At 45.0% G+C, this 13,385-nt stretch overlaps 1 protein-coding gene across 4 annotated transcripts in view; it reads right to left on the reverse strand.

Annotated features, from left to right (window-relative positions):
• Positions 1–13,385, reverse strand: part of MYO3A (myosin IIIA) — a 2,295,212-nt gene that overhangs the window by 1,330,347 nt on the left and 951,480 nt on the right. For all 4 annotated transcript variants that reach the window (XM_069648154.1, XM_069648153.1, XM_069648152.1 and 1 more), the window contains 2 exons: positions 12,471–12,569; positions 12,269–12,383 (listed from right to left, as the gene is read on the reverse strand). In XM_069648154.1, the coding sequence (XP_069504255.1) occupies positions 12,269–12,383; positions 12,471–12,569 (214 nt within the window). The remainder of the gene's footprint in view (positions 1–12,268; positions 12,384–12,470; positions 12,570–13,385) is intronic.

Below are 13,385 nucleotides of genomic sequence, written 5' to 3' on the forward strand. Positions count from 1 at the left end.
AAAGCGGAGGCAAAGAGGAAGGTTTTGAGGTGCTTCCGGAACCGGAGATGGTTCTCCTCAAGTTTCAGGGAGACAGGAAGGCTGTTCCAGAGGGAGGCCCCTGCTGCAGCGAGAGATCTACCCCCAGCTCGTTGCTTGGAGGAGCGGCTGACCCTGAGGTGGTTGGAGGTGGATGAGCAAAGGTCTCGAGAGGGAAGATATTTAGGAAGAGAGAGTGGCAGGTATTTTGGCCCAAGGCCCCAGAAGGCCTTGTGGACAATGAAGAGGGTTTTGAACTTAATCCTTGCAGCCACTGGGAGCCAGTGTAGTGATTTCAGTCCTGGAGAGATACGGTCCCTGGGATTGAGGCCAAGGACAAGTCTCGCAGTCCTGTTCTGGATGAGTTGCAAAGGGCAGAGAGTAGAGGCTGGAAGATTTAGATAGAGGCTGTTACAGTAGTCCAGCCTAGACAGAACCAGAGCTCTGGAGACAGTGAGCTTCTGGGGGAAGGAGAGGAAAGGAAGGATACCTCTGAGAAGGTGTAGCTGGTAGTGTGACTTCTTAGAGACGTCAGAGATGTGAGGAGAGAAGGAGAGTGTGGAGTCGAAGATGACCCCGAGGTTTTTTACCGTGCAGGTAGGAGCAGGAAGAGGGCCACGGGAGGCCGGCCAGAGAGCTGCAGGGAAGGAAGGAGTGTGTGTACCGATAAGTAGAATCTCAGTCTTACTGGCATTAAGGCAGAGGTCGTTGGCGGAAATCCATTCCTGGATAGCAGAAAGACAGTCAGAGATGAGGGAAGTGGAAGAGGTGGCCGAGGGTAGCTTGAAAATGAGCTGGGTATCATCCGCGTAGCACTGAAAGTTGGGACAGAGAGCGGCGATGCAGTGAGCAAGAAGTGCCAGATACTGGTTGAACAACCAGGGGGTGAGGTTAGATCCCTGGGGGACACCACAGGTAGGGTAAAAGATGTCAGAGAGGAAGGAACCCAGTTGGACCTGGGAGAGTAGATTGGCGAGGAAGGAGGCAGCCACGCCAGAGCTTGACCAGTGATACCCAGGTTATCACGGAGACGATTGAGCAGGATGGTGTGGTTAACAGTGTCAAAGGCAGAAGAGAGGTCGGGCAAGATGAGAACACAAGGGGTATTAGAGTCAAGGTTTGAGAGCAGCTCCTCATGGATGTTCAGGGGAGCAGTTTCCGTGCTTCTGGCAGCTCTGATGCCAGACTGATGATCATGAAGACTACCAACAGATTCAGCATGTAGATTAAGCTGGGAGATGGCCAGTTTCTCCAGGAGCTTGCCCAGGAAGGGAGTGATAGAGATTGGGTGATAGTTAGCTGGGCAGGAGGGGTCCGAGGAGGGTTTCTTAAGAAGGGGGTGCACAAGGGAGTGCTTGAGGGGGAATGGGAAGACTCCAGAAGTGAAGGAGTGATTGCAGAAGTCAGCCAGGGCAGGCACCAGGGAGTCAATGTGGTCCTTGATAGTTTTGCAGGAACAGGGGTGGACCTATTTTGATGAGACTTTCATAGATCGGACTTGTCTCGAAACTTCGTCAGCAGGAAAAAGGGGAAAGGCAGAGAAGGAGGGAGGAGGGGTGGCTGCAGAAAGGCCAGAGGGAGAGCAGGGAATAGGGGAGGGGAGGTGATAGGAGGAGAGTGAGGACAGGATGTCTTGAGTTTTTGAAATGAAGTGAGAGGCCAGTGCCGTGCAGTGGGCCTGGGAGGGGACAGGAGAGGTGGAGACTGCAACAGGGTTGGCCAGCTCCTTGCAGATTTTAAAGAGTTCGGCCGAATTGTTAGATGCCGCAGAGATGCGGGCTTGGATAAGGGCTCTCTTCTTAGTGAGAACGGAGAGCCGGTATTGCCTTTGGAGTAGGCGGCAGGCCAGTTTGTCAGAAGATGAACACGAAGCACGCCATTTCCTCACTGCCACCCTGCACTTGCGTTTAAGGGTGACGAGATCCGAGTCATACCAGGAGTTACAATTGGCTTTGGGCTTCAGGCGGATTCTCATGACAGGGGCAAGGATATCAAGGGTATCAGATATAACAGAGTGGAGAGGGCTGTGTCAGGGTGGGAGTCAGCCGAAGGGGGGGGGGGTGAGAAGGTGGTAGCGAAAGCCTCAACTGACACGCGCTTCATGGGTCTGATGACCGCGAAGGTGGGTGGCAGTGATGAGGGTGGCTTTGTCTGTGGGGTAGGGAGGGTGAGGTGGGAGGATAGGAGAAAGTGATCACTCCAGGAGAGAGGAGTGGAGAGAGGGACAGAGAGGGGAAGGTCAGAAGAGATCAGAGCATCAAGAGTGTGCCCTGCAGAATGGGTCGGCCCAGATGGGAGAACAGAGAGTGAGAGAGAGTCGCATAGGTCGCGAAAGAGTCTAGAGGGAGCACAGGAGGCATCAAGGTGGATATTGAAGTCTCCAAGAAAGAGGAGTTGAGTGGTTAAGGACAGGAGTGAGGAGGAGAGGTCAGCCCACTCAGAGAGGAAGGAGGAAATTTGACCAGGTGGCCGATAGATAGTAGCCACGGTAAGAGAATGGCAAGGAGAGAGAGAGAGTCGGCAGACAAGGCATTCAAAGGAGGAGTAGGTCTGCATAGGTGTGACAGTGGCAGGAATCCACTCAGGTTGCAAATAGGTGTAACGGATGAAGCGGATGGAACGGATGAAGCGGATGGAACGGATGAAGCGGATGGAACGGATGAAGTGGACGAAACGGATGGAACAAATGAAGTGGATGGAACAAATGAAGTGGATGGAACAAATGAAGTGGATGGAATGAATGAAGTGCATGAAATGATGAAGTAGACTGAGCGAATGAAGTGGATGGAATGGATGGAGCAGACGAAATGGAAGGAACGGATCGAATGGGCAAAGTAGATTGAACGGACAAAGTGAATGACCGGATGGAGTGGATGGATCGGATGAAGCGGACGGATCAGATGAAGCGAAAGGAACGGATGAAGTGGCTGGAACAGTACAAGTGGATGGAACGGAACCAGTGGATGGAACGGAACCAGTGGATGGAACGGAACCAGTGGATGGAACGGAAAAAATGGATGGAACGGAACAAATGGATGGAATGGAACAAATGGATGGAACTAAACAAATGGATGGAACAGAACAAATGGATGGAACAGAACAAATGGATGGAACAGAACAAGTGGTTGGAACGTAAGAAGTGGCTGGAACGTAAGAAGTGGTTGGAACGTAAGTGGTGGTTGGAACGTAAGAAGTGGACAAAACGGAAGAATGAATTAGATAGAATTGAAGAAGGGATTAAAAGAAGTATTGTGAATAGATGAAATGTAACGAACGGATGAGATATGAAGTACAGACCATGTACACAAATCAGAAAAGTAGATCAAATGCGTGGAAAGGATGAGTGACAGACAAAATGGACAAAGGAATGAAATGGTTGAAAAGGTGACTTAAGTGAACGGAGAGAATAGATGGAGCTGATGAAGTTGACAGAAAGGATAGAGCGGATCGAATGCACAGAATGAATCAAACCGATGAAATGAATGGAAAAAATGGAACAAAGTACTAGTAGGAATATGTCTCCCTGTCGAAACAAACAAACACATAGATGGAATAGATGAACTGAACGGAACAGGTAGAGTAGATGAGAACAGCTGAATGGATGGAACTGATGAAGTGAACGGAACAAATGGAATGAATGGAACAGATGGAGTATCTGTTACAGATGGAGTGGATGGAGCAGAAGAAGTGGATGTAACTGAAGGAGTGGATGAAACCGATGGATTAGTTGGAACTGATGGAGATGAACGAAAAGTTGGAATGGATAGAACAGAGAGAGCAGATGGAACAAACAGGGCAGACTGGAGTGGATGGAACAGATGAACTAGATGGAAAAGATGGAACAGGTGAAGTGGATAGAACAAATGGAATAGATAGAACAGAAAGACCAGATAGAACGAATAGCGCGGATGGAACAAACCAAGTAAATCGAACTGTCAGAGTGGATGGAACAGGTGGAGTGGATGGAACAGATGGAGTGGATGAAACAGAGGGAGTGGATGGATCAGACAGCGTGGAGGAAAAAGATGTAGTAGATGGAACAGATGGAGTGGATGGAACAGATGGAGTGGATGGAACGGATGGAGTGGATGGAACGGATGGAGTGGATGGAACGGATGGAGTAGATGGAAAGGATGGAGTAGATGAAACGGATGGAGTAGATGAAACGGATGGAGTAGATGGTACAGAAAGAATGGATGGAGTTGATGGATCAGATGGAGTGGATGGATCCATTGGAGTGGATGGATCGGTTGGAGCGGATGAATCGGTTGTAGTGGATTGAGCGTATGGAACGGATGGAACATATGGAATGGATAAAGTGGATGGAAAGGATAGAATGAACAGGACGGATAGAATAAATGGAACCGATAGAGTGGACGGAACGGATAGAGTGGACGGAACGGATAGAGCAGATGGAACAGACAGAGTAGATGGAACAGACAGAATGGATGGAACAGATAGAGTGGATGGCACTGAGGAAGTGGACGGAACAGAATGAGTGGATGGAACAGATTGATAAGATGGAACGGATGAAATGAAGTGAACGGATGGAATGGATAGAACGAAAAGTATGGAAGGAACAGTTGGAGTCGATGGAACAATTAAGCGCTTGGAACAGATGGAGTCCATGGAACAGATAGAACGGTTGGAGTGCATAGCACGGACAGAGTGCATAGCATGGATTGAGTGCACAGAATGGATAGAGTGCACGGAATGGATGGATTGCACGGAATGGATGGATTGCACGTAATGGATATAGTGCATTGAAGGGATGTAGAGGATGGAATGGATATAGTGCATGGAATGGATGTGTTGGATGGAACAGTTGGAGTAGACGGAATGGACAGAATGGATGGAGTGCATAGAAACCAATGGCGTGCACAGAACCGATAGACTGCATGGAATGGATGGAGTGCATAGAATGGATGGAGTGCATGGAACGGATGGAGTGCATGGAACGGAGGGAGTGGAAAGAACAGATGGAGTGCATGGAACAGATGAGGCGGGTGGAACGGATGAGGCGGGTGGAACAGATGGAGGGCAGGGAATGGATGGAGTGCATGGAACGGATGGAGTGCATGGAACGGATGAAGTGGAAGGAACATGGAACGGATGGAGTGCATGGAACGGATGGAGTGCATGGAACGGATGAAGTGGATGGAACTGATGAAGTGATGGAACGGATGGTGTGGATGGAACAGATGGAATGGAAGGTACAAATGAGGCCGGTGGAACTGATGAAGTGAGTAAAACACATGGAACAAATCGAATGAATAAAAAAGATGGAACAGACGGAACACACTAAACAGATGGGAACAATGAAACAGCTCTACAAACTGGATGGTGTAGTTTATGTGGATGAAGATCGAACAATGGAATGAATGGAAAGACCAGTAATCTAAATGATGAACCAGACGAAATGTACGAACAGACAAAGCTGAATGAACGGACATAGTGAACAAAAGGGATAGAACCGGTGGTACAGATCAGCGCTTAATCTCAAACACCTTACTGAAAACCCCCATATCACACCACTTCGTTTACTCTCTCCTATATACCACCACTCAACTACAACACAAAGATACTATGACACATTTGGTATAGCTGTTCTCATACTAACACCCGCCTCACACTCCTCATCATCCTACTAGAGCTAGCTCTACACACACCGCTAGCCTAAGCGTCTCCTCAGGCCTAATGCAGCCAGAAATCAGTCTGGGTATCAACCAACCAGAAGGAACACATACTCCTGACCCCCCCATCCACCACACCTACCGCTAAAAAGCAGCTATCATGCAAGTGCCATACCAGCTGTACACATATCCGGTGCACCCATGCACCTTATGATTCTCTCTCTCACTCTCTCTCTCTCTCTCTCTCTGTCTCTCTACTGACTTGAACTACGGTTCCCGAAGGTTCTAAACCTACCAGCGCTTTGAGATCATACCAATGATACATAAGGCGCTATATAAATGCAAAATAACATAACATAGCAAACCCACAAACAAATGTTGACTTGTGCTGAAATCTGGTTAAGGGTGGGGTGTCCAAATGGCATGTAGCCCGTAATGTCCTGAGGGCCCTAACAGGTACATTTGCAAAATGTTGTGCAGATTGGTGAACAGTGTGGAATTGTAAAAGGAATAATGATTCATCACAAATCCCACCACAAACAAACACATTTTGACTTTTATATATAGAGATTTTACTATTTAGTAGTGTGTGATTATACTACCTGTTATTAGTCATTTTTCATAGTGGGTGTTTTTGGCCAGTAATAAATAAGAGTATTTATGTACTTACCTAAGTGTAATCCTTGATTGTTGTCACGGTTTATAACAAGGCACACGCCAGCTAGGGATCTCCTTCCCCTACAAAGGATGTGGTGCACTATAAAACACTGTTTATTTTTATACTACAGATCCTTTTAGAGTAGACCTCCAACCTGTCTCAAACCCAACCTCCACCAACACCCAAGTTCACAATGGACTAGGAACCAGGCCAGTATGTATCAATAAGATATGTATTAATTTATTATTTAATGGAAAAGGAAAATCAACCAGTTTCACAGCCACCAATGTTGTGGCAACACTACTGCAGTGATCGGTACAGAATAATTAGGTTAAGATGCCTTATTACAATTCACACAGTTCTTTAATGGAAAAACAGAAAAATATTTTTTTTTATAAAGTGATAGCACCAAAGGTTTAGCACTCCCCCGTGCAACACTCACCCCCAAACAACAGCAAACTTGATCCCTTTGAATGGAAGGCAGTGGCAAGGAGTAGGAATAGAGAGAGAAAATCATATTTGCGGTAAAGCCTACCACCTCCAGATGGGAAGCTAGCAAAGAAAGTGAAAACCTGTTTTTGGAGCAAAACAGCGGAATGGGATTTTGATTATTACTCACGACTCCTAGGGGACAGAATGAAAGGAAATTAGAATTGCTTACACTTTAGGAGATTTGAGAAAGTTTAGAGACTACTAATCAGCACACCAGGGCAACAATAGAAATAAAGTAGGAAAATCGGTTTTGGGAGAAAGCAAATGCAAAGGGAAAACACAGTGGCAAATGGAAATTTGTTTACACTGGGGCTTACAATGACAGGCAGCTCAATGAAGGGGTTTAGCTTACAATAGGGAAATCGGTTTTCAATGACAAGGACAGTGGCACATAACAGGTATACTTCTAGGCAAAAGGGATTGCTCACAATGGGAACAACGTTTTGGGTTTGCTAGGACTGATGCAAATAGGAATTCGTTTGGTAATGCACCCAATACACAGACAGATTTGGTTTTCAGTTACAAGGAGACTAATTCTTTTGAGGCAACACCTCAGAGAGGCACAGTGTCACCTCACTGATGAGGCCCAACAAGGCTGAAACATGTTTATTGGGTTGCTGTTGGTACTCTTGTTCAGAGAGGAATTGCCATAGCATTTTGGTGCTGGACTGCCCACGTGGGCGGGACAAAGTCTGATATGCAAATGAATATTTCCCATCTGTGAAAGGTAAAGTGAGTAAAAAGTGTGTGCTGCAAATTCTCATCTCTGAATGCCATGTTCTTTCTGGAGAGGAGCGCCTGCTACCTTTTTTGAAATATTTGCAAGGAACTTGGAGTTGGTTACCCTGAGTTACCTGGGGGCAACCAGACGTGGACTCCCTGCTCACTGTGCTCAGAAAGGCACAGCTGTACCTCACTGACGAGGCCCAACAAGGCTGAAACACGTGTATGAGGTTGCTGTTGGTACTCTTGTTCCGAGAGGAATTGCCATAGCATTTCAGTGTTGGACTGGCCATGTGGGCAGGACAGAGACTGATATGCAAATGGATATTTCCCATCTGTGAAAGGTACAGTGGGCAAAAAGTGTGTGCTGCAAACTCTCATCTCAGAACAGGTTACCGTTCCATGTTCTTTCTGGAGAGGAGCGCCTGCTACCTTTTTTAGCAACACTTTAATGACTATAAAAATTAAATACAAACTCCAGGTACAAGAGGGTTAATTTTGAATTTCAACAATCTTGTTCCATGAATTTCAATGGTGGGATGAATTGATTTACTTAAAAATATGCTAAGGATTTAATTTACACAGACACTGAGAGGTTTTTTTTCAAAGGAGATATGCTAACGTGCCCAAGCAAATAAGAGTTTCTTCTAGGGGGAGATGACTAGATTACAAAAGCCGGTAAGATAGCTTAGTGGGTTGAGTGCTCGCTGCTGTGATCTGAGCGTGATCTGCAGGTCGCAGGTTCAAATCCCGGCAACTCAGCCTCTCATCCTTCCAAGGTCGATAAATGAGTACCAATTTCGGTTGGGTGATATTGTATGTAAAATATGTGCTCTGTAAAGCGCTTTGGATTAAGGCGTTATATAAATAACACATCATTATCATTACACTGGCAATTTGGGGTTTTCAATGGGGTATTGGATTAAATGTACTAATACAAACATAAAGGGTTTATGCAATTTAGGGCTGGGGTTAGATGCTACTTACAAAGCAAGCCTTGGTTTAGGATTCAGGAAAGCCATCTGGATCCCAGGACACTTTGAACAGCTAGGACAAGGGGTCTGGTCACTGCACTCTCAGGGATGGTAAGGTTCAGCTGCCTTCTCTCCGTCCTCCTCCTCCTGTCACCCCGAATTTTGGTGTCTCTGTCCTTCTAACCTAGTACAGTCCCCCTTATATAGCATGAATGACATCACAAACTTTACAATCTAGGGGAAGTACCCTGTAATTATCCCTGCCGCTCGGATACGACAGTTTACCATTCCTCTCTCCACCACCTGCCATGATTGGTTCAAGGGAGGAGTGCAGCATCTATCTATTTGCATTTATTACAATTCTTTGTTCTCATTACCACTTTTTGGCAAAAACTAGTTATGTCTCATAACTTCAGAATTATACTAGCCACCACCATATGAATCAGATATGCTGTTTTAGCTGGTCATGGGGAATTATATAAGCTGACCTCCAAATCTGTACGACATAGCATGGCAATTTGGCAAATGTTGTCCTTTTCATAAAATGTACAAAAGTTATGAATCTGCAAATGATCAACAATGCTCCTAATTTCAATTTCCAACTTTTCACCAAATCTCATAATTGTTACATGTTCTGATCAGCCAGAAACTAGTCTTAACAGGCCATTTAAGTACCCAAAGTCCTAGGGAAATGCAATTAGTCTCTTTAAAACTGCCTGTAAATTACATGAAAAAAATAGCATAAAACGAAATTGATTCTTATTCTGATTTCTGTGAAAATGCCCAAAATCGAATAAGTCTTTTAATGTAAATTGGGAGTCTCTTGTTCCACCTGGGAGAGGGCCGCTTCATCCCCCATAGCCATCTGTCTTTCTCTGGGCTCAGCTGATGACCAGAGGTTTTTATGACTCCCTTTGAAATTGCAATTTGCTCTTTGTAGTGGGTGCAGGAAGGGCTTACACCTCCTGGTCAAGCGTTAGCCACACTTTGTCAAGGAGTTCCCCCCTTCTCACCTGAGCCCGATCTTTGCTGGATTTCTTGGTCGATGCCTTCTTGCGGACGGATCGGGTCTTGAATAAGGCTGCACGAGTCTCTTCCGACTCCAGCGTGCATTCAAAGTTCCGGGATGCAACGATCCAGGAATCCGGGAAATGAAGAAAGTGCACTACTCAGTACAAGAGTTCAGGAAGTAAGAAAGAAAGGAGAGGGACTAGGAATGGAGTTAGTAGGGACAGAATCAGGGAAGTAATACTGCGAGCTACGGAGCACACGTCTGGTCGCTACTTCGCAATAGCATTGAGACGCGCGGAGACGCAGGAGGCGTGGTCTATTAATAGAACACGCTACGTCCAACTTGTAGAGTGAGGAAAGTGTTTCACGCTGGACGGCCTTGTTGGGAGTACCAGGGAGTGCAAGCCCCATTGAGACAAGGACCAGGAAGTCCTAAAGGGGCGCATTCTGTAGGTCATGACACACTTTGCCTTCTTTGAAACATCTGGGCTCCTGCCTTCATGTCTGGCAGAGCAGAGAATTATGCCGCCCTCAGCAGCATCACATTTAAAGCGTGATGATTATAGGATATGTGTGATATCCTGCGGGAAGTGGGGCTTTGTCATCCTGAGTTCCTGCCTTCATGTCAGAACTAGTTTTTCCTGTAGTAAGGGTCTATTCAAAGGTGACTGGAGTTGTGTGGGTTGGAACAAATCTGAATTCACTTTGGTCAACCCCCCATCATATTCCCCTGACATTTCTCTGTGAGAGCAGTGCTATCTTTTCACTGTGACTTGCTAAAGCCGTTTTTCTTTTCACACGTGGGGAGGCTTTTTACTTCTAATGTTTAAAATCCTGTCGTGCAGGTTACAGGATTCTTTCATTTCTCCTTTTTGAGTAAGTTTGCATTTGCTGTTGGTCCATTGATAACGAGGGGTAGGCCCCCTTGCACATGGTTCTTTGATTTGATGTGAACAAAAGAAAAAGCCAAGCCGTTTTTCGTTTGCAGTGTTTAACAGGCTGCTGTTCAAGTGATGGGGAAAGCACAAGCCGTTTCTGGTTGTAGTGTTGACATTTATGCCCCTCATGTGAATTAAAAGTAAATCAAGGTCGTTTTTAGATGCAGTGTATAACTTCTTGTCATTCAGGTGAAATCAAGCAAAGCAGGACCATTTTTGGATGAAGTGTATAACTTCTTGTCATTCATGTGAAATAAATGCAACGCAAGGCCGTTTTTGCTTATAGTGTTCCAATTCTTGCCACTCATGTGACAGGGAAAGAAAATCAGGGCCACTATTGCTTGCAGTGTTCAAATGCTTGGCACTCCTTTGAAATAAAAGCAAAGCAGGCCGTTTTGGGTGGCAGTGTTGAAATGCGGCTTTCCAGGTGAAAGGGATTTCTGTTTGGGGCCTTTAAATGCACCCCACATTGTGAACTCCTTACCACACAGACCTCTACTGATACTCAGCCTTGACCACCCTCAATGCTACCTTGATTGGTTTGGCCAAGCTCCCAGAGCAACCCTGTTCATTATTACTAGTTCGGCCTCCTAAACATCTGCCCACCAGTCCAGAGTTCAGAAATCCAGTCTAACAATGACAACATTTTGTTTTGCAGCAACCTCTTTTGAGCATTCCATGAAGTAGTTAAACTGCACCAGTGATGAGATAGATTCTAGTGGGGTGGCAAAAGAGGAATTGCTGATCTAAATGTGTCAATGCCTAATACCTGTGCATGGCAAAGGAGAAAGCCGATAAACCACCAAGGTACATTGCATGGGATAGCCAGCCCAGTTACTATACAAGTAAATGGGCAGAATGGGATCCATTGCGCTCAAGACTGCAGAGAGACCAGTGGGCATGATTATGGCCCCCATCCTGGTGTCTAGAATTCAGAGTAGGTGTTCAACCACTTCGAGAGATGTCATCTCAGGGCAGGCCATTTCTGGGGGCCTGGGTACAAGTAGATGAGACTGATGTAAGAAAGGGGTAAGAAGCATCCCTTTATCATCTGAGCCTGGAACAGCTCGCATCTTTAGCCCAGGGGCACAGAGAATCACATGTTGCTACTCATCATCCACATGTCTACTGAGGTGAAGACAGAGAACAATGGTTAAGGTCTTTGGAGATGCTCTTCGTTGGCATACATCTTTTTGATGTTGTCTCCAATTGTTTTTATTTTCTCAAGGAATAAAAATCCAAAATATCTGCCATTTTTCTCTGCAGGTACTGTCTTTGGTTGACCTATGTTACGCGGGCAAGCTGAATTGTATGAAAGTGCTTATTCATTTTTTTGTTCTTCTTGGGGCTCTTTTCAAGGCAGTGGTACCCATGGTACGTATAATCATCTTTCTCTATTGCTACTGGATGGCTTGATGGGTAGGGAGGGTTCAGCTGCTTTAATCATTCTTAGTCAGGACTTTTCACTAAACCTCTGCCTTTGTTGAATGTGCTTCAGGTGCTCTTGAGTTCTCACTTTCAGAAGCATCCTCGTTTTCATTCCGACCAATTACATATTGTAGTGAATAGTTTTTTGTGGTAAGGCCAATGTTTGGCTCATGGGTTTAAGGACACAATTGTTTCCAACCTCTAAAGGCCTAAAGCTTTTAGATTGTAATCATTTTAATCAAGGACGTGTATTAAAGGTATCAGAATGTTTAGCTTCCCATCTCCAACCCCCTCAGTATATTTTCATAGCATTATTAATTGTGATATTCAGCTAAGAAAAAAGTAGTTATGCCTGATGGCGCCATGGAAGACACAGTCACAACATCCACTCACCTCCATTGTAAAACCAATCACTTTGAAGCACTGTTCAATTAATTCGAACTGGGATTTATAATAACTGTTGTTCATAAAGTCTTGCACCACTCTTATGTTCTCATTTTGAAGGTATCTGAAAGTTAGAGAATCGATCATTACTGCTGATAGAAAATTTCAAATCAACCGCATAAATCCAAATATATGGAACAGAGTGCATTACCTGGGAGGCTTGCTTTCTGAAAGTTTGTAATGTGCCAATTTTTTCTTCCCTGCCAAACCGACATAGATGTAGTAGAAAATATGAAAATTTCTTTCACCTCTGTAAGAAGAAATAATATTAGTTGTGTTATTATTTCAATGAAGTAGGAGTTTATGAGAAATTACATGAAATACATAAATAAATAAAATACTTTTGCCCCAATGGACAATATTCCCGAATAAGATAAACTTGGCCACATGCCCTATTACGTCACAGCTTCAAAACTCTTAGGTTTTGTTTTCAAGCTGGTCTTTTAGAACTTCCCTGATTCCATTGACTTTGTCACCTCTTGTCCCTTGTTTGAATGTTCGGAGCAAACGGATTGAAATGGACTAAAACGTGCTGTTTGTCAGAAATGAGTGTCAAGTTTATTGGCACTCATTTAATCATCCTAACCAAACAAAACTAATAGGAATTGGAACTGCTCATAAGTAACATAAGCTGCCATAGGGGTGGAGGACCTGTGACCATCGGTGGAAATTGCCATACCAGAAGTCGTCATGTGATATAATAATCAGAACTAAACACTGTAGACGGACCATGGAATGACAAGTCTATTGTGTTTGGCGGATGACTGGATGTGTATGACTCTTCAGTACTGTGGCGACTGTATAAGACACGATTGGACCGCTGCGAACAAACATTGGTGTGGGAGCACTCCCTCCCCCTTCCAGAAAGTGAGTTGTTTAGAAGATCACGAGAAACTATGCTTCGCACACATCCAGTTCAGTTGGGAGAGGAAACAACAAGGAGCTTTTTTGAAGGTGACAGGGAATGTATCTACCGAAAGTATATAAATAAAGAAATGTGCCCTAAACACGTGGAAAACAGAGTTCTTCACATGAAAAAGGGTTGTCAGAATCAACAGTAAGTAAA

The sequence above is a fragment of the Ambystoma mexicanum genome, chromosome 2q, assembly GCF_040938575.1.
Source record: "Ambystoma mexicanum isolate Mex_15411 chromosome 2q, UKY_AmexF1_1, whole genome shotgun sequence".
NCBI lineage: Eukaryota > Metazoa > Chordata > Amphibia > Caudata > Ambystomatidae > Ambystoma > Ambystoma mexicanum.